This window comes from Thermobia domestica, chromosome 11 (genome assembly GCF_964235325.1).
Source record: "Thermobia domestica chromosome 11, izTheDome1.hap1.1, whole genome shotgun sequence".
Classification (NCBI taxonomy): Eukaryota; Metazoa; Arthropoda; class Insecta; order Zygentoma; family Lepismatidae; genus Thermobia; species Thermobia domestica.
The window spans coordinates 258,788,439-258,809,876 of record NC_137464.1 but is presented as its reverse complement, the minus strand read 5'-3'; the positions used below and the strand labels follow the sequence as shown (position 1 = coordinate 258,809,876).

The 21,438-nt window shown below is 38.0% G+C and overlaps 1 protein-coding gene across 1 annotated transcript in view; it reads left to right on the top strand.

Moving 5' to 3' along the window:
- The window catches only part of Abca3 (ATP binding cassette subfamily A member 3), a 124,121-nt gene that overhangs the window by 7,003 nt on the left and 95,680 nt on the right, over positions 1–21,438 (top strand). Inside the window, exons 3-5 of the mRNA XM_081732148.1 lie at positions 5,558–5,811; positions 9,208–9,448; positions 15,447–15,620. Coding sequence (XP_081588274.1) covers positions 5,558–5,811; positions 9,208–9,448; positions 15,447–15,620 — 669 coding nt within the window. The remainder of the gene's footprint in view (positions 1–5,557; positions 5,812–9,207; positions 9,449–15,446; positions 15,621–21,438) is intronic.

Here is a 21,438-nt window from a genome sequence, read left to right as displayed (position 1 = left end):
GCAAAATAGCCTCCATTTGCTTCTACAACCTTCTCTCAGCGCTCAACAAGCTTGTAAATGCCAGTTTTGTAGAATATTTGTTCCCGAGACTCGGAAAACTCAGCAACTGCATTTTTGACGTCTTGTTCAGTCTTGAACTGCCTGCCACGCATAAAGTTGTCTATGGCCAAGAATAAATGGCAATCCGAAGGAGCGACATCTGGGGAGTAGGGAGGATGAGATACAAGCTCCCAACCAAGTTCTGAGATTACTTCCAGCGCCTTTTTTGCGGTGTGAGGGCGCGCGTTGTCCTGGTTATAGAGCACACCTCTTTTGTTTACTAGTGCTGGCTGTTTCTGGGTCAGTTTGGTGGCTACCGTTCTCAGTTGTAATGAGTACACATCTTTGGTAATTGTCTTACCACGTTCCAAGAATTCGTAGTGCACGATACCGTTTGTAGTCCACCAAACACAGAGCAAAACCTTGTGTTGATGGATGTTCGGTTTTGCAGTCAAAGGCTTCGGATCATTCGGTGATAGCCAATGGTATGACCGTTTTTTATTGTCATACATGACCCACTTCTCGTCACAAGTTATTATACGGTCCAAAATTGGACAGATTTTGTGTCTCGTCAACAAAAATGAACAGATATTCAGTCTTAGAACTTGGCTCATAGCGGTCAGCTCGTGAGAGACCCACTGACCCAGTTTTCAGGTCTTCCCCAACTGATGCAGACTTACCCGAATAATTTTCCTGCTTACTTCGAATCGGTGAGCAAGTTCCTCGCATGTTTGACTGGAATAATCTTCAATAGAGGCCTTCAGGTGGTCCATATCCACTGATTTAGGCCTCCCAGAGCGAGGCTTATCTTGAAAGGTCTCGTCACCAGTTGAAAAGGTCTGGAACCATTTTTGTGCTGTACATTTACTTATTACACCCTCTCCGAGCGCAACACATATTTTTCTAGCTGCTTCTGCACCATTTGTCCCCAATTTAAACTCGTAAAGCAAACAAGCTCTAAAAACTTCATTTGACACTGACATGATCACGAGCGATTTTTACACACTACACTGACAAATGCGTTGTTATATTCACCGTGGCTGATGCGTCAATGAATAAGCTTCCCCAAACAGTCAAAACTTTCATGCTACGGGGACAGATGTCGCCACAGCAGCCAAATGGAAGCGGGAGTGGTTCAAAAGCGCACGAACTTTCTTGCTTCCCTGGTACATTATGCAATTCCTGAAAACAATGAAAAACAAACTTTGAAATTATCGTGAAAAAACTTTTACTTACATGCAGCCGGTAACACTGCTGTTCATTGAATCAAAACGGGGAACTTCCAGAATCTGCCGTAGAACTGATAATTCAGTTCGTGATGAATAGTAATGTTGCCAGGTGCATGTAAGTAAAAGTTTTATCATGATAATTTCAAAGTTTCTTTTTCATTGTTTTCAGGAATTGCATAATGTAGACAGATCCTTAACACACCTTTTGATGCACTGAAACATCAGCACTGTTGCCAATTCAGAATGTAAATTTATGAAAACCACGTTTTTCCTAGTAAACCCTTACAGAGGCCTTATCCGATTAGTTATCGGTGGAAATGCAAAATTCTTTTTCCCATTCCATAGTTTCCAAGCTACTCCAACTATACAGACCGAAAATTAACGATAGAACATCTATACGTATGAGTTATGAGTCAATTGACGTGTCTTGTAAAAAAAAAAAATTGATTTACACCGTTGGTTACATCTGGCAACACTGTGTGGTTCTTAGTGTACTTCAATCGTTGCTTCGTAGTTTAAAAATATATGCATGAACAAGGCTTCATTTTGGTATAACCATTATTTGTGTACCGCTTCCGGTTCAAAAGTTCTACTTTTCCAAACCCCGGGTTACATTGTATATTGGACATGGACACCCTGCACTATGTTGTTACAAGTAAAAGTATACAATAATAAATGCAAATTGCTCCTTAAAATTGAATATTTTTTTGTGTATGCAGTACATAAGTAAGTGGAGCATACTGCAGTCTAGTCGTTAAAGTGGTGGACTCAAGTCCGTGTGGTCCCAGGTTTGATTCTCGACCGGTGCTCCCCAGTGTCGTGAGGCAAACTGCGGAGTTACGTAAATAAAAGTCATGGCGACTGCTAGATCTAGAAAGCTTCTGGTACAGCCTGTTAGAGACAGGACAACGCAGCGCGACGAACACGTGTTCGTCCTCGCTAAGCTGGATGTAAGTTCATCCGATCGCTAACAGATGGCGTTGGAGTAGCTCAGGCCCACAAAAAAGGGTTGTTATGCCAGTGGTTAGTTATTACATAAATAAACAATCAATCACTTTCCGGAGAATAGAAATGATCAGTTATTATTAGCAACGAACAACATATTTTTTAGTGACATAAATCATTTTTTAAAAATTTTTTCTCGAAAATTGCACATCAGAATTTATCCTCCACCATCTTATTTTGTACAGCTTGATGTGATCGGGGCGATCGCCCCCCCCCCCCCCCAGAAGAGGAAACTTTCTTATTTTATATATATAAATAAAACCCATCCCAGGAGCTCCTCCGTGGCTAAGCGGTTAGCGTACGCGCCTTTGGCGTGGGAGACCCGGGTTCGATTCCCGGCGGGAGCTCATGTGGTTCGGATTCCACGTTAATCAGTAGGTCCACGTCTCATATAGCATCGCTGCTGAACGGGACGTAAAACTCAAAATCAATCAATCAATAAAACCCATCCCAAAATTTGAACCCCTTAAAAGTAGCAGTATGACCCCCCCCAGAAGTCGGTTCTGGATCCGCCCCTGGGCCATATTACCTTCCTAGTGGCATAACGGAAACCTTGATGAGGACATACATCATTATCAGTTTCATCTCATTCTACGATGAAAAACAAAGTCCAATCGATTGTATCAAAAGTCAGGGGCATAAAGTAGCTCCATTATGAGTAAAGATGTGAAAGAAATTATTTTTTTTAAAAAAAAGAAATTAATTTGAAATAGGTGATCTTCAGCAGTTTAAAATTATGCAACTTTACGAATTGCACCAGCTCTTGGTGCTTCACTCTGGTAAGGCGCTCAATGAATGATTTATGAAACAGCAACATTTCTAGTTTAGTGGGCTGCTCGAACAAAACGCAAAAGCAAGCAAAACTGATATGCGAGGAAAGTGTATGTTGTTATGTGAGAGTAAGCTTGAACATCTCAAATCCGTTTCCCAATAATAATAATATATTGCTGATATAGTAAGGGTCCCAGGTAAACAACGACTGAACTGGTAACATGACTTTTTTCATTTGACATAAAGCACTTTATAAACATGAGCACAAACCACTGGTACAATTTTTAAAAAAAAATCACCAATTTATAAAGATAACCAAGAAAGTTCTGTCGCTTTTTCTGGAGGTCTATGTTCCATTGGTCCTCACACTGTGAATTGAATACGAACAGAGATAAGGCGAAGGTTAGTTGTTGGTAGGGGTTTATCCAACATACTACCTGGTTGTGGCAGTTCAGTTACACCGTGAACTTATGTAAGGGCACAGTGAACATGGGACCTCCACAGAGCGTCATAAGGGCGTGTATGCTGTGAGAGTTCAAACTGGGGTCAAACGCCGCTGCAGCGAGCCGGAAGATATGTCAGGCCTTTGGTGAGGGTGTCGTGACTATGCGGACAGTGCAGCGGCGTTTTAACGAATTTAAGGACGGTGATGAAACACTCGAAGATGCAACACGTATCGAAAGACTAACACATGTACAAAATGAAGATATTCAGGCAACAATCGAGGCGAACAGTGGCCAGACACGTGAGGAACTGGGACTACAATTCAGTGTGAGTAGAGAAACCATTCGCCAGCACCTCTATCACTGTAAGTTGGGTCGATGGGTCCCACAAGATTTGATTCCGGGCCAGAAGGCAACTCGAGCAGACACCTGTATTTCTGTGCTGTCTCCTCTGAGGAAGGAGCCATTTCTGGACATGATGTTGACATGTGATGAGAAGTGGGTCCTGTACTAAGCTCCACGGCTCTGTTATCATTGGTTAGTATTCCATCAACCGTTTTCCAAAGTAGCCGAAATCAGCACTGCACCAGAAGAAGGTCTTCCTGTGTGTTTGGTGCAGCACTGCTCGCGGCATCGTGCATCGGAGACTGCTAGCAGCTGATCAGAGCATCAATGCAAATGTGTTCTGTCAGCAGTTGAGCCGTCTTCAAGAAAAAACTAAAAAACTCTGGAGACAGCACTTCTAAATCGCAAAACTGATAGAGATGCCAACACTCCTGATACAGGATAACATTAATCCCCACGTAGCTAGGATGACCCAGGACACCATTCTGCGCCTTGCATGGGAAACACTATTGCATCTTTCATACTCCCCGGACACTGCACCGTCCGATTATCACCTGTTCCATTCCTTGGACAATCACCTTAGAGGACGCCAGTTCAAATCCCTAGTAGAGCTGTAAAATGCAGTTGATACCTTCTTCGCTTTATGACCCACGAAGTTCTACGGCGATCGAGTTGAGTTGATTTTGAGTTTAACGTCCCTTTCAGCAGCGAGGCTATATGAGACGTGTACCTACTGATTAACGTGAAATTCGAACCACATGAGCTCCCGCCGGGAATCGAACCTGGGTCTCCCACACCAAAGGACTGTAGCGATGGAATCCATGATCTTGGCAGAGGGTTTTCGATGCTGATAGAGACTACTTTTGATCTTCCAGGCATGTCTTAGGTGGCATATCGATATTGAAAGGTGGTGGGTGAAAAAGCGACAGAACTTTCTTGGTTACCTTTATAGATTGAAAATCATCTGTTTCCAACAACATTCGTATATTTCCATTTCTTCGTATCTTTACTCAGTAACGGAGTTTGCATTTCTCGTATCCTTACTCATAACGGAGTTTCCATTTCTCGTATCTTTACTTATAACGGAGTTTCCTTTTCTTCGTATCTTTATTCATAACGGAGTTTCCATTTCTCGCATTTTTACTTATAACGGAGTTTCCATTTCCTCGTATCTTTACTCATAACGGAGTTTCCATTTCTCGTATCTTTACTTATAACGGAGTTTCCATTTCTTCATCTCTTTACTCATAACGGAGTTTCCTTTTCTTCGTACCTTTACTCAGTAACGGAGTTTCCATTTCTGAGTATCTTTACTCATAACGGAATTGTCTTTTGGCGATGAACTTCTGATACACCCGTTATATGTGATCAAGCTGAACAAGATTACATGATTGAGGGTAAATCTTGATGCGCAGTTTCCGAGAAAATAGACAAAAACTTACGTTGATAGTGATAAAAAAAAATGCTAAAATATACCGCATCAACCCTTTCATTGTGACGCTAGCAAAAGGACAGTATCCACTGTGGTTATTGAGACACAATAACATGAAACAATCATTAGATATCTTTCAATTAACATTTTATATTTAAGACGTTTCGTGAATATGAAACAATATAACGAAAATCCTGAAGAAATTTTGTATTAAATTATTGATTGAGAATGAGTAAATTTTTCTTCCGAATAAATGTAAAACAAACTAAATTCTATTTTTTTCTTTCTTGCAGGTTATTCGTCTGAAGGTTTTTTAGGTCTTCAACACGCCATTTCATCATCTGTGATAGAACATCTAACAAACACATCATTGAGTGAAATGAATCTAAAAGTGCAGCTACAACGTTTCCCGTATCCTCCGTTCACTGATGACCCGTTCCTTCTGGCGTTGCAAGGCTTTTTACCATTGGTCATAATGCTAAGTTTTCTCTACCCGTGTACTAACATTGTCAAAATGATTGTTAACGAGAAGGAGAAGAAACTGAAGGTGGGTGTCTTACTTATTCGCTATCTTCCGTTACTCATATTACCAAAGTATCACGTCAGAATATGCCTTTCAGGGCACATATGCATTATTCAGTAAAACATTCATTTCTAACTGGCCGAAGTATGACGTCAAAGTATGCCTTTTAGCGCATATATGCGTCTCTGAAAAGCATTTAGTTCTAACTGGTTGAAGTATTGAGACAGAGTGTCACTTTCAGCAAACATATGCATTATTCAGTAAATCATTCGTTTCTAACTGGCCGAAGTATGACGTGAATATGCCTTTTAGCGCACATATACATCATTCTAATTAACTAACTAACTCTATGGAACCCGGAGGTTCAATGCCGCGTTCACAAAAGTTCTCCACTCACTTCTATCCTTAGCTAACTGCATCCAGTTTCTACTTTGTATTCCAATCTCTGCGAGATCCATCTTAATATTGTCCTCCCATCTGCGCCTAGGTCTTCCTAATGGTCGTTTTCCGATTGGTCTTCCAGTCAAGACTTTGAAAGCGTTTCTACTTTCTTCCATTCTAGCTACATGACCCGCCCACCTAAGCCGCCTAGACTTGACGACCCTAACAATGTTGGGTAAACCGTATAAATTATGTAGTTCCTCGTTATGAAGTTCCGCCATTCCCCATTCCCGTTCCTGTTAGGTCCGAATATTCGTCTGAGGATCTTGTTCTCAAATACTTTCAGTCTGTGTTCTTCCCTCAGAATAAGCGACCATGTTTCGCAACCATACAGAACAACAGGCATTATTATCGTTTTGTATATTTTAAGCTTCAGATTCCTCAATAGAATTCGCGACGACAAGAGATTTTGAACCGAATAGTAACACGAATCCCCTGCTTTTAGTCGACATTTAATTTCTTCGTGAATATGATTTTCCTCTGTTAATAGTAATCCTAGATATTTGAAACTATCCACTTTATCAAAAGTATTATTTAATATTTTGACGCATCCATAATTTGCCGTATTACGGTCCCGACGCACTTCCATGTATTTAGTTTTCTTTGCATTTAATACATCATTCAGTAAAGCATTCTTTTCTAACTGGCCGAAGTATGACGTGAGTATGCCTTTTAGCGCACATATACATCATTCAGCAAAGCATTCTTTTCTAACTGGCCGAAGTATGACGTGAGTATGCCTTTTAGCGCACATATACATCATTGAGTAAAGCATTCTTTTCTAACTGGCCGAAGTATGACGTCAGAGTATGCTTTTTAGCGCATATATACGTCATCTAGTAAGACATTCAATTTTTACTGGCTGAAGTATTGCGACAGAGTATGCCTTTCAGCACACATATGCTTCATCCAATAAGGCAGTCACTTTCAACTGATCGAGAAATGACGTCAGCATGACTTTCACCTCGTTAAAATCTACGAATGAAAGGGCACAGGAATGAGTGAGACGGTCCGTAAATGCTGACAAATGTTGGTAGTGTACAAGTAGTCATTAATTGTGATGATGTGTCAGCAAAACCATGCATGTTCTCTGTTGCCTTTCATCACTGCTTTGACAGCGATCAGTAAGTTGCTTCGTGTATTACTTAACTCATTTTCTTAAACTTACTTAGAACTGGGGAACCGATTCTCACTTCACAGAGCATCGGGTTGAAAACGATCTCACTTACGTCTTCATAATGCTGGTATTTTTGTTGTCTTCAATATTTCCGTAGTGGCGTAGTAAGGTTTTGACCTACGAACCGGACAGCACGATTAGATCTCCGATAGGGGCGGGATTTATATTCTCGTTCTAAATACTTTCGTCCAAATTTGACTCAACGGCTCACTTACCCCATAGGCGTAGGCAGAACTTTTCATTATCGGGTGGACAAAGGTAATTAAAAAGCCCACCTACCCTCTCACTATGACATCTTAATGTGCTTATTTTATTGGGTTTTAACCACATTAAAAATCAACTAAAGAGTTATTTTAATGAATTGAATGATTACGGAAATAATTTTATATTGCATGGCAATTAAAGAAAAAAATCATACAATTTTAACACATTTATTGGAAAATCTAATAACTGATTCATACTAGTTTTGCCATATTCAGTAACTTACACTAAATTACAAATTGCTGAGCAAAGCAACTTTTATTATAAAATGATAAATGTGTAACAGTTTCGCCAACTAACTGAACATATTGGCTTCATCAAACACTGTAACTTGTAACTTGTTTGTTACTGTAGCAGTTTCGCCAGCCGCTGTAACAGTTTCGCCAACTAACTGAACATATTGGCTTCATCAGACACTGTAACTTGTACCTTGTTTGTTACTGTAGCAGTTTCGCCAGCCGCTGTAACAGTTTCGCCAACTAACTGAACATATTGGCTTCATCAGACACTGTAACTTGTAACTTTTTTGTTACTGTAGCGGTTTCGCCAGCCACTGTAACAGTTTCGCCAACTAGCTGAAGATATTGCTTCATCAGACCCTGTCAATGTCTGTGAAGCCAATATGTTCAGTTAGTTGGCGAAACTGTTACACATTTATTATTTTATAATAAAAGTTGCTTTGCTCAGCAATTTGTATTTTAGTGTAAGTTATGGAACAATCTAATATATTGGAAATTGGATCTTTTGTTGGCTTTGATGAAGTTTTATTAGAATGTGTACAGGCATACTACGTAGCTACGCCTATCTTTATCCTTTGTCGACTGTTTACTTGGGGGAAATCAAGAAGATAAAAGCTGCTGTGCGTAGTGGTACTTTGGATTTAGGAATTAGATTTCTGGGCTTTCGGCATCTATGGTCATGTTAACCCGTCACGTATGAGGGATCACGTTCCTCGGCGAGCACACTATCCGAGAAAAGGATGCAAGAAATGATTGGGTAAGGAAGGAAATGTAAGTCATGAAATGTAGAGCCTTACCTCACCACCGACCGTATGCATCTAATATAAGAAAAATAGTTAAATCAAATTTTGCCACTTTGCGAATTTTTTTAGTATAATTTATTTTTTTTTTCGTCTACAAATGATGGGTTACAAATACGAACTTTTACAAATATGTTCAATTACAAGTAAATATTCGACTCCACATTTATGACCGTACTGTTAGCTATCTAAGAGGGACTACTATGTGGAAACTCAGTAAATAACGAGTTTTTTAAACCTTTTTTGTACACAGTTCAAATTAATAATTAGATATAATTATGGTGTGTCTGAGTTCATTATCTGATAAATGATTATGTAATCGTTTCAAATTTGTAGTCATATTGACAGGTTAGTGAAAAGAATGGTTTCAAGTTAGAGCCTTGTGGAACTCAATTCATAATTTAATCACCTATGAGTAATATAAAGCATTCTTTGACTAATATAAGATATAAATAAATATACTAGTACTTTTAATGTAAGTAATTGATCTCTGTATTTGCAGGAATCGATGAAAATGATGGGTCTTTCCAATTGGTTGCATTGGACAGCGTGGTTCCTGAAATCCTTTCTATTACTCTTCATCTCTATTGTACTTATGTTGATATTGTTGAAGATCGAATGGTATGGCAACAATCTAGCCGTGATAACATATTCCGATGCCAGCCTTTTGTTGATATTCCTTGTGTTGTTCGCCATTTCAACAATCTGCTTTGCATTTTTCGTCTCCGTATTGTTCTCCAAAGGTAAGATACTGTTTGACTAAGGTATTGTTAACAAGCAGTGACGTAACTAAGAGAGGAGCAAATTGGGGTTTGTGCTCAGGCGTCGGATTGAGGGGGCGCAAAACTGGGCAAATATTTATTTTCATTATAACTCAAGGATAGGAGTTTTAGCAAACTAATAGATCATAAAAAAAAATTACATCAGAAACTTAACAGAATAACGAACCACCAACCTTAGGATTATATCCATAGAGCATAAGTTAACTTCAAAGCTATGTTTTGAGGACATTGTAAAAACTTTTGTAGCCAAAAGAGCCCACAAAGTTAAATTTTAATTTTAGGTTTTTGTGTTTTCATTTAACTTGCATCGATTTTTAAGAGATTTGCAAAATGTTACTCGAGACAACAGCTTCAGTGTTTGTCATAATTAAATATTCCATTCTAAGGCAACAGACTGTTGATTCATTCTACACCCCGATATAATTCAAAAAAACATTGTGATTTCCAATTATTATGATAAGACTAGAAGGATATGTTAAGCATCCTACTCTCAGATTATTTGGTAATCAAATACTAATTAGATTGGTGTTTTATCTTGTATTAAAAATTAAGTGTTCTACTGCCATTTTGAAATCAAGCTTTACCACTTGAAGAAAAAATGGAATAGGAGAATTATTGTGTGGTATCAATATCAGGTGTAGTCGGGGAGCGTTGTGATTTGACTGTTCAAGGGAAGGGGTGCTAAGACGAGTTCTTGCCACGGACAACTAACCTAGTTACGTCGCTATTAACCCCTTCAGTGCGTAATTTTCAGATGTGAACCGCTGTAAAAAGTGTAGTTTTTTTGGGGGGGAGGGGGAACTTTGGATGTTGATTCTAAATCTGTTTCAAAATCACTTACATCAGAATCACTAATTAATAACTCTTGCTCGATGTCAGCATCGTTGAAATATCGTTTTGAACCCATTACTGTGCTGTCTGCTCTCAAACAAAACAAAGAATGAAAACTGTATTTGACGAAGCCCAAACTCTATTTTAATTTCTTTCTTTTTCCTCTTCTTCTTTTAATTAAGCAACAATTGAAACCAGCTGAGCGCAAACTAGCTAAATATTGTCGGGATAACATTAGAGTCCAACACACTTGTTTCTGCCGCGTTCGTTGCACAGCACAGTGTTGCAATCTAAGTATCCAAAAGAATAACTACCAAGCATTGTACAAAAAAATATACTAACGTAAATGAATAACATGTACAGCCTATTAATAAAGAGAGAGCTTACCTTATTCCAATGGCTACAAACATATTAAGGCTAAGACTAATTGTACACTTCACGCATTAATTAGTCTAATTCTTCTATTCCTGACAAGTTCTCCCCAATCTCCGAGGCCGTGTCAGTTGATTCAGGATCTCCTGAGAAGTCCTCAATCTCCGAGGCTGTGTCAGTTGATTCAGGGTCCACGTAAATTATGAAAGGTGCCGATGCAGCATTCTCTTCATATTCATCTATCAGGCCCTCGCGCTCCATAAACTCATTCTCGATCTCTTCCACAAGACGACACCTTGAGCCCCATTCTTCGCTTGTGACACTCTCAAATTTGCATTGTGCGAGTTGGATGACCGCATCCAAATTAAAGGTTGTGTTGTGATATGCCACCCAGTTTTTCACTACTGCCCATATTTTTTCTATTGGATTTAATTCAGGTGATATGGTGGAAATCTTAATACAGAATGTCGTATTCATTTAGCAAGGAGTCAACTTTGTAGGTTACATGTTTAGGTTTGTGTAATTTGATTAATTCGTACAGCTCAGGTCGTGTCATGTCAGGAATGAAAGGTAACCCCTTTCCTTGAAGCCATCTCTGCATATCTTTTTTTAAAGAATCTTGAGTGGGGGCAGGATTTAATTGCACGTTGTGATACGAGGCATTGTCTAAAACAATAACAGATCTGGGTGAAAGATTAGGAATTAGTTTTTCTCGAAAGCCATTTCATGAAATTATCGCTGTTCATGTCATCCTGGTAGTCCCCTGATTTCGAATTAGATTTAAACATTAGTAAAGCATTAGGAACAAACCCATCCTTACCTCCCGCGTGAACTATCACAAGACGTCGTCCTTTGGACATAGCCACCCGAAAACATTTGCCAGAATCATCTGACCAACCATATTCTGGAGTATGAGAACTATGTAAGTATGTTTCATCTACATATATGATTGATCGTCCTTCCCGCCTAAAATGCCTTATTTGTCTCAAGAACCGCGTTCTTTAAGCACAAATGTCTTGCTTTTCGGTTAAAATGGTTCTATTATTTGGTGTCTTCCTCCACTTAAAACCCAGCTTATGCAGTAAGCGGCTCAAACTCTCTTTACTACCCGCAAAATTTAATTCTTCTTGTAATGTCGTGTGCAATTTGCTAAGTGTTGGCAGTTGCTTTTCACGCATAGCATAGTCATACACACACCTACGGATGACACATTCATCGAAATTGTCCACCGAAGATTTAGGTGCTGGTTTTAGTCTTCTCTTTCCAGGAGTAGAGAATGATGTGGAGGACCCTTCTGACGACTCAAGAACTTCTCTTTCCTTCACAATTCCTCGAATTGTTCGTTCCGGGACCCCGGTTGCAGCTGCCGCTCTTTTACCAAAATGTTTAATTGGAATATTAACACCTTCACTAGCTTCCATCTTCAGAAATGAATGAACATTATTCACAATTTCTCTCGCTTGGCTATGTAAAGTCTTTGTTTTCAATTTAGACAACACTGGAGTTATTGTGCAAATAAACGTTTTTACAAGTGTAAAACTTAAAAAACTAGGAATAGGCTATCTACAAAACTTTCAACACTAAAAAACACTCCGAGCTTTTTTTTAAAAAAAACAAAGGTTGTCTTCACCACAGTTCGAAAAACGCGCGCACTTAGGAAAAGGTACTTTAACACCACTAATCTCTATTGTCGTATGCTAATAAGTTTTTTTAACAATGATTTTTCTAGAAAGAAGTCTTGCAGAATACTTCTGCTTCTGAAAGGTATATTTTTGCTGGTTTTGTCTGCCGTTGGCAACACTACACTTTATTCAGCGAATTATAGTTCAGCATGGAAAGAACAATATGCTTAATAATGAAAGGTGTCATGCGCAGTTGCCAAACTTACTTCAGCGAAAAGGAGAGAGAATGATATGGAACATAAATTCGCAAAGATTTTTAAATTATCTTTCCTCCTCGGTGTCAAGAATTTAACTGACTATTGTGGCAACATAGCAGGTGCTAGAAACAAGGGGGCGAAGAAATGCATGTAAGAAGGGCGGGGTGTGAAGCATTTGTATCGCGGCAGAGACTTCTGTGCCAAGCTCTACTCATATTGTAGGCAAGTATATTCGCCATACGCAATACAAAATAGCGAAAGCAAAATGAAAGCGTATATATATACGCCACCCACACTGAAGGGGTTAACAAGGACTTGTTAACTTACGACTTGCTCTAATAAATTGCTACTTTCAGTCATATTGACAGAAATGTAAGCTTTTGCCTATAGACATGGACCTACTGATTAACGTGGAATCCAAACCACATGAGCTCCTGCCGAGAAACGAACCCGGGTCTCCCATACCAAAGGCGCGTACCCTAACCACTTAGCCACGGTGGAGCTCTCTATCTCCGAGAAATACCATAGGATATGCCATGACAGAAAATGATATAACATGTGCTGTTTTACTCAGTATGATAAGGATATTTGCTATGAGAAATCATACGATAAATGCTTTCATTAAAATATCGATGTATAACATTTTCATAATATGTCTGACAAATTACTAAAGCAAAGGTATGAAACAGATAGTTACAAATATTTAAAACTAGTTGAATGTGATATGCGAATTAGGTTATTGAGGGGGGAATAAAATGGGTACAAGGGCGCCCATGCTGTGGTTTCCAAGGGGGGAAAGTATAAATGACGTTTCAAATATAGTTTCAAATTTTGCTGCAACTAATGTAAAAATTCTATTGGGTTTTCAATATTCCAAGTACAATTTCCTCTTAGGGGGGTGCGATCGCCCCACCTTGCCCCCCCTGATGGGCGCCCTTGAATGGGTCCCAACATAACACACGAATTCTGAAGGTGGAATAATTCAAAATGAGACAATGACCCTTCTCTAACACACAACACGCACAAATATGACTATCTGACAACAATCATGTAAACAAATTAAATTAATCAACTTAACAACAATAACAAAATTAATTATACATTGTCTGGTATACCCGCATCTAGCCTTGATTTCCTTCTACATTCAATTGAGAAGAATCGATAAGCCTCAATTCTCATCAGTTCCCTTCGAAGCCTCACTTTAGTGATTAATTTTTTTTCGTAATATAGGGAATTTTGGTAACCCAAATTTACCATATAGAATAAGGGCCATTTTAGCTCAAAATGCTGAAATCCAGGGAAGTAGTCGCGGTCAGTTACAGACCAAATTTTATGGTTCTATTTCCCTTCTACTTTCCAATTGAGAACAACGGTAAGCCTCAAGTCTCTTCTCTTCCCATCGAAGTCTTCCTTTCTTGAGGTAATTTTTTCTAATCTAGGGAAATTTGGGTAACAAAATGTGGCAAATAGGAAAAAAGGTAATTTTTAGAGGCAAAATACTGAAATCAGGTTAAGTAGTAGACTGCATTTTATGGTCCTGTTTTCCATTGTACCTTTGAGAGTAATCGATAAGCCTAGTTTTGTCCAGTTCCTTTGAAGTCCTCCTTTCGTAAGATGTTAACAATAGACCCAGTTTTCCCTCTGCGTTCTAATTCTCTTGCCACAGCTCTGGAAAATAAAAGTATCGAGAAAAGGGTCAGGTCACAGAGGTTACCTAATATCGAACGACGCTTTTTTCTCAAATTTAATACTGGAAATTTTCGAAATGTGGGTGTGAAGAAGAATGGAGAGACAGCTGGGTCGAGCGGAAAACGAATGAGAGGGTGTTAGAAATGATGGGAAAGAAAAGAATAATTTTAAATATTAAGAAGAGGAAGATAGACTGTTTGGGACATTGGATAAGAAGGAACTGTCCTGAGAGACATGCTAGAGGGTATGGTGGCAGGAAAGGGAAGGAAGGGACGAAGGAGACTACAATTAATGGACGATATCAAAACGGAAGACCGTGAACCATAGAAGCTTCTCGGTTGCGGCAACTGACCTGCCAATAGTGGCAGAATACCTATGATGATGATGATGATCCAATCAAGAAACATTCAAGTAAACTATTGTCATAAGTGCAAAAAAAAAAAATCTTTACTTACTAAGGAAAATGTTATCTTTAAAAAGGGAAATTTTTGTATTGTTGTTGAGAAATTTGTGTCTGATAATCTACAAATACTGGCTGTACATGAGAGTTGATTAGGGCTACTAAATGTCAACATTTATTCTGACATGTCCGCATGTTGATAGTAAAAATTTCAATCCACATACATTTTCCGAAACTTTAAAATTTGTACACATTTTCTAAGTACAGGTATATTCTCAATTTTTAAGATATTTCACATGAAAATATATGTCTAGCTATTTGAAGAAATAAAGAAATAATTGTTTAAAAGATCAGGTCTACTGAAAATTTTGAGTACGCAAAGTTAACATGATGTATGTTTAATCAAATTATTGTACAAAGTACATTTCAATATATTTTTCATAATACAGTATATAGACTGTATTTTAGAATCAAATTTGAAAGTAGATGATAAAACTGATCATTGTTGTGTCGAAAGTTAATGTTTATATAATGAGTTGGCTAGGTGTCCACATTTTGACATTTCAGAATGTGGTAATCCTAGAGTGTATTTGAAGTTCAACAGGGTTCGAACCCTGATTTTCCGCATCGAAAGCTACAATATTAACCATTTAGCCATGAAAAAGCTTGCAGAAGGTGTAGTTTTTAGTTTTAAAAAATATGGAAAATGGTCAACATTCCTATCCATAATATAACTAGCCATAATTATTATTACTATTATTTATTTATTTATTTATTATTCATTTCAGCTAACACAGGTTCAATTGTGGCTGGTCTGCTATGGTTTATTTCATTTGCTCCATATTTCTTCCTCCAGAGCCGTTACATTTCGCTTAGCAAAACAACTAAATATCTAGCAAGTTTAGCGTCCAACACTGCCATGGCATTTGGGATAGTTATTCTTGTTATGTTTGAAGGAACAGGTTGGTATCTAGCTAATAGTTAAGTTTATATTTCTCTTAGATATATTTACTTTTATTGTAGGACAGTGGTTCTCAACCTTTTCTGGGTCACGGTGCAGCCTTCTATGTTGAATATATCCGCGGCACACTAACGTACAGGTTGACAGCACTGCAGCAGATTGCATCGCATACAGTGACGACGTCAGAGGGGCGGGCACCCGCTTGGTGGCTATGTTTTGGTCCTCCAGAGATATCTTGCTTGATCTACATTACCATACAACATAAAATTACCCTTTCCGGTGTACGAAAAAAAAACTGCCCACCAAAAGTTTCTTTGTCCCTCAGTTTGACCTCTTCCCCCTCCAAGAAATGAAAGCTAGCGTCGTCACTCCTAGCATGCAGTTTGTCAAAAATTCCAGCACGAATTAAGTCACTACCGTCCATTCTTGAACATCTTGGAAAATAAATATTTTAGTTCCTTTGAATATTTTTCTTGTTTTGTTTTTAAATTTACATATATTGAATTATGGCATATTAGTCTAGGCTCTGTCCATAAGAGCTGTAGAAAAGTCGGGGATGACAGCAGATCTCTTCAGAATCTGTTAGAGGGTGATCAATTAATGAAAAAAATCGAAGGTAACACTACCGCAACCGGGGCCTTCATTGTGAAATTCAATATTCAAAATGGCGCCCGCGCGCAAGTACCAAATTATATTTGAACTGATATATCTTCTCACAGAAACAAGTTAGAAACTTCGTTTTTGTACCAAATTAAAGATAATTGATAGTAGAAGTAAGAAAATTAAGTATATTGTTTACATGCTGCCGCCATATTTAAAAATAACGGTTATTTGGGCCAAAAATTAGTTTTTCTCGTTTTTTTTTTTTTCATTTCATGACAAATAACTATGAAGTTATTGAAAATATGAAAACGCAGCCCAAAGTAATTAAAGAAACATAATCTTGGCTTTCTATCGTTACCAATATCTTTAGTAGATCTTAAAAAATTACGGAGCTATTTAAATTTAAGTGGCGCAGGGTGTAGCGTTTTTGGACTGTTTAATAAATTACCGGAAAAACGCTCACTACGCAGGGCTATTACTCTTTAACAAATTAAAATAGTCCATTCATTTTATCGATAAATTAAAGGTAATAGGTTGCTGTGTCGTAGGAAGTGAAATAATAATCTTATTGCATTTGTCAAATATTATTATTAACATGTTTGTTCATATAATATGTAGCTAATGTTGCAGACTCTAATGTGGACAGTGGAATAATAAAAATCCATAGTTGGCACCAATATCCTAGACAATGACTATAGAAAACCTGTTTGACATCTCCCTATCCCGAGACACCTCTTCCTCTGCATCCGTATTATACGTAAATGCCTGCATCATTTGCCAGAATTGTGACGAATCTTCAGGTAAAACAATGTCGTCTTTCCGAGGGAGAGAAGATGTTATAGCTGCGGCTGAAATTCCCAAGGATGGTGTTCTGAAAAGACTTAAAGATTTTCAGCGAGGTGTAGAATTTGTATATCATTGTAATCAGGCATTCTATATGTTATATTCAAATAAGAATGTGTGGTTACGGAAGAAAAAGAAAAGAGAACGTAGTGAAACTGAGGAGCTGGATTAACGTTCAATAATTCTCAATCTGAGTCAATGGCAAAGAAAATGAGAGTAGATATTCCAGTTCGACAATCACCATCTTCAAACAAGAAAGCAAGAAATGTTTTATGTGTAGTATGTGGGAAAGAGAAACACAACGGAATTAAACAAAAGTACAGAATATGTGAATCAAATCATGCAACTACATTTTCATCCGCAACTATGTTCTTTAAAGATGACGGATTTACGAGAACTTGTGACTTGGAGAATGAATTACCTGTTTTCGGTGCAGATCTCTATTATCATAAGGCCTGTCTTGAGCACTATCTTCTGAAGTTCAATAAATATTCTCAGAAATCAGATAGCACAACTACCGAGTCGAAGAAAACTAATAAAAATGGAGTGCTTAATACAGTGGTGCCAATTATCGAGAAACTGTGGGATGAGGGTGTGAATTGACATTGTTGGAAATTCGAGACTTCATTAATGGAAACGGTGAACTGATTTTCAATAACAACGAAGTTAAACTTTGGAGAAAAAATAAGGTTTTCGAAGCCTTCGAAAATAAATAAACCGATTCTAGGTTTCAACTCATTATTTAATGCCGAAGAAGTAGCTGACAAACTGAGATCGATTAACATACTTACGAGTGCAGCGAAAGAAGTACGAACGGCTCTTCTTCACACAGATTTCGGTATTGAAGGAGAATTTGGGAACAGTCAACAATTTCATAAGTCCTGGCCAACAACTAGAATTCCTCAACCTCTTTTGGATTTCCTAGCAGAAGTGCTACAAGTGGTCAAGCTGAACATCATATCTGGGACGCAAGCGAAGATCTACATATCACTGACGAAGACAGTGAAAACGATCTTGTAGAATTTTCCGACCAACAAAATCTAAATTTTCAGAATCTATTGAAGTCAATCTTCCAGACTTTATTCTATAATATATATCGTAGTAGGAAAGCAACCCCCATGCATTTGATGGTGGCACATTCAATTCATGAGAAATGCAAAATCAGACAATTGATCTCAACTATGAATAAATTAGGTGTGTTAGTTGGCTATAAAGATATCATGCAAGCACGAAGCAACCTTGCACAATATACACTAAAGACCTGTTTCTCCATCTTGTCTTTTTCAAGCCACTTTCAGGAGAGTAGTTTCACGGTAGGAGCTGTGGACAATTTCGACTGTGAAGAAGCTATTCTGTCAGGAATGCGTGATAGCCAAGATACAGTCATGGTGCTTTTCCGGGAAGTGCCAACAAAAGTCCCATCGAAACCGAAATTGTCGAAGTCAGTATTAGCAAGACCTGCAGTCATCTTCGATCCTTCCTTCCATCTCAGCAACTGAAGAAATAACAAAGGAAGGTACAACCTATATCGATTCGAAACACGCTGACAATTTCTCCCGAACTGTATGATTTGGACGTCGATAATCTGCGTCAGAAGGAGTTTACTTAAGACATAATGCATGCTGCATACGAGCTAGAAACTAAAGAATCCACTCTAACGCGGGGTACTGTGAATGCGATAATAACGGATTCAGATGTTTCCAAGAAACAAGTGGGCTTTCTTCCAGTACTGCCGTATCCATTAACGGAATATAATAGTGTATACACAGCAATGAAAAAAAACTTCCAGAGCCTACTTATACACTTAAACCAATCTTCAATGCCTGTAGTATGTGACGAAGGGGTGTATCACATTGCTGCCGAAATTCAACTTAGGAGCAATGAATTTTCAAACACTGTCCTCATGCTAGGATCATTCCACATGACCTTCTTGTCTGCACAGGAAAGTACATTTCTAGTAGTGGGTTGGAGTCTCTTTTCATAGAAAATTTTTGGGTCCAAAGTAACCGAGAGTATTCTAAAGGGAACTATCTACGTTAGGGCAGTGAGAAGTACATTTATGATTGCAAATGTGTTTATGCTAAAGGGAAGGCTTTCCTGGAATAAGAATTTGAATATTGTAGGTCTGTCATCCAGCAGTTCGTTGACACTTTGACTATTATGAAAGAAAGACAAGCTTAACGTGCTCTTATCAGTTCATAGAATTGGGCATTAATTCAGATGAAATATCCAAGCTTTGCAGAACTTTTCAGAGAAACTCAGCTCAATCTCAGGGCAGTGCCGCTGCCGTGAACAGTTTTTACATATTTTATTTCTGTTAAAAAGCCTTATAAGAGCTGACCGAGAAGGATACTGGCCGCTGCATCTGTGTATAGTACAGCAGTTGCTTCCGGTATTCATGACATTCAATCGAATCAATTTCCTGTGGTGCGCGTCCCTCTATCTTGAACAAATTAAAAATTTGGAGACTCAACACCCGGAAATAGATGCTCAGTTCATGAATGGTCATTTCGTAGTCAGAAGAACGAACAATGTATTTAGCGCGGTTGGTGCTGATATGATACTTGAACAGACTATAAATAGATCTAAGAAATCATCGAAAGAAATTATGGGTCAGACGCAACTATGAATTATATTACGGAGTGGGAACTGTCGTACCACGGAGTTCTTTCGACATGCCGAATCTTCAGTCAGATTCCCAAACAGACCATGAGTTCCTTGGTAATGTACTTGAAGTTCGTAACTCTGTTAAGAGAATGGTTGAATTTTATGGAGCGCAGGGAAAACCCATACAAAGTTCACAATCCTGTGAAGGTGTACAATTTCATGTCGCATGAAGTTGTACCAGATTCTAATGCAGAAGAAATCCTGAATTACCTGACACGTAGCCATGAAGCTTATGTGGCATTCCGAAACGAGCGATTTTTGTACAAAACAAATCCGTTGTCGAAGACCATTCACAGACGAAAACTTCTACTGTTTCGTCAAGCAAATAAAGTAGTTTACTTGTCTACTTTGCAAAAGTTGTTGGGACCGTCTGAGTACGTCTCCAAAGGAAATTCATCAATGAATACAGCAACTATTGCTGATGTTATGAACCAAATTCGTAAACCTCGAGTCAAAGGTTAACAAACATTTGCTGATCTGTTTGATGTATTCTTCAGGAGGTGCAGCAATGTTTAAACACGCACCCGCAGGGATGTTATGTGACTAATCACCTCGGTCAAAAATGTGCAAAGACAGCAAAAGGTAACCGCCTCACCTATATTACTAACTAATCTTATGTACACATTCCTACCGGTGCAAATGGAGAGATTTTTGGCTTTCTAGGAAAACAAAATTGAAATCCAAGATGTTTTAAAAGACTACTTCTGCACAAAAGCAAAGTTTATAGTCTTTGAAATGTATCTGAGTGAATTACTGCTCGAAAATGGTGCAACTCCTGCTATATCTGTCACTGCCTCTTAAATTGTTCCAAAAATTACATGAGTGTTTCATGCTGAGTGTCAGTAATTTTACATTATGCTCTGAAAAGAAATATGTAAATATTCTCTAAAGCACAGCTAAAGTCATATATTCGTAAGAATTTTGAAACTGTAGAAAACCTTAGTTAAATATTACGAGTTCTCACAAGCACACATGATATTACCATCAAATTAAGTAAATTCTCATGACATCAAAGTCTGTAAAATTAAAAACTATAATAATTACATTAGCTACATATTATATGAACAAACATGTTAATAATAATATTTGACAAATGCAATAAGATTATTATTTCACTTCCTACGACACAGCAACCTATCACCTTTAATTTATCGATAAAATGAATGGATTATTTTAATTTGTTAACAAGTAATAGCCCCCGCGTAGTGAGTGTTTTTTTCCGGTAATTTATTAAACAGTCCAAAAAACGCTACACCCTGCGCCACTTAAATTTAAATAGTTTCGTCATTTTTTAAGATCTATCATAGATATTAGTAACGATAGATAGCCAAGATTATGCTTCTTTAATTAGTTTGGGCTGCGTTTTCATATTTTTAATAACTTCATAGTTATTTGTCATGAAATGAAAAAAGAGAAACGATAAAAACTAATTTTTGGCCCAAATAACCGTTATTTTTAAATATGGTGGCAACATGTAAACAATATACTTAGTTTTCTTACTTCTACTATCAATTATCTTTAATTTGGTACAAAAACGAAGTTTCTAACTTGTTTCTGTGAGAAGATATATCAGTTCAAATATAATTTGGTACTTGCGCGCGGACGCCATTTTGAATGTTGAATTTCACAATGAAGGCCCCGGTTACGGAAGTGTTACCTTCGATTTTTTGCATTAATTGATCACCCTCTAACAGGTTCTGAAGAGA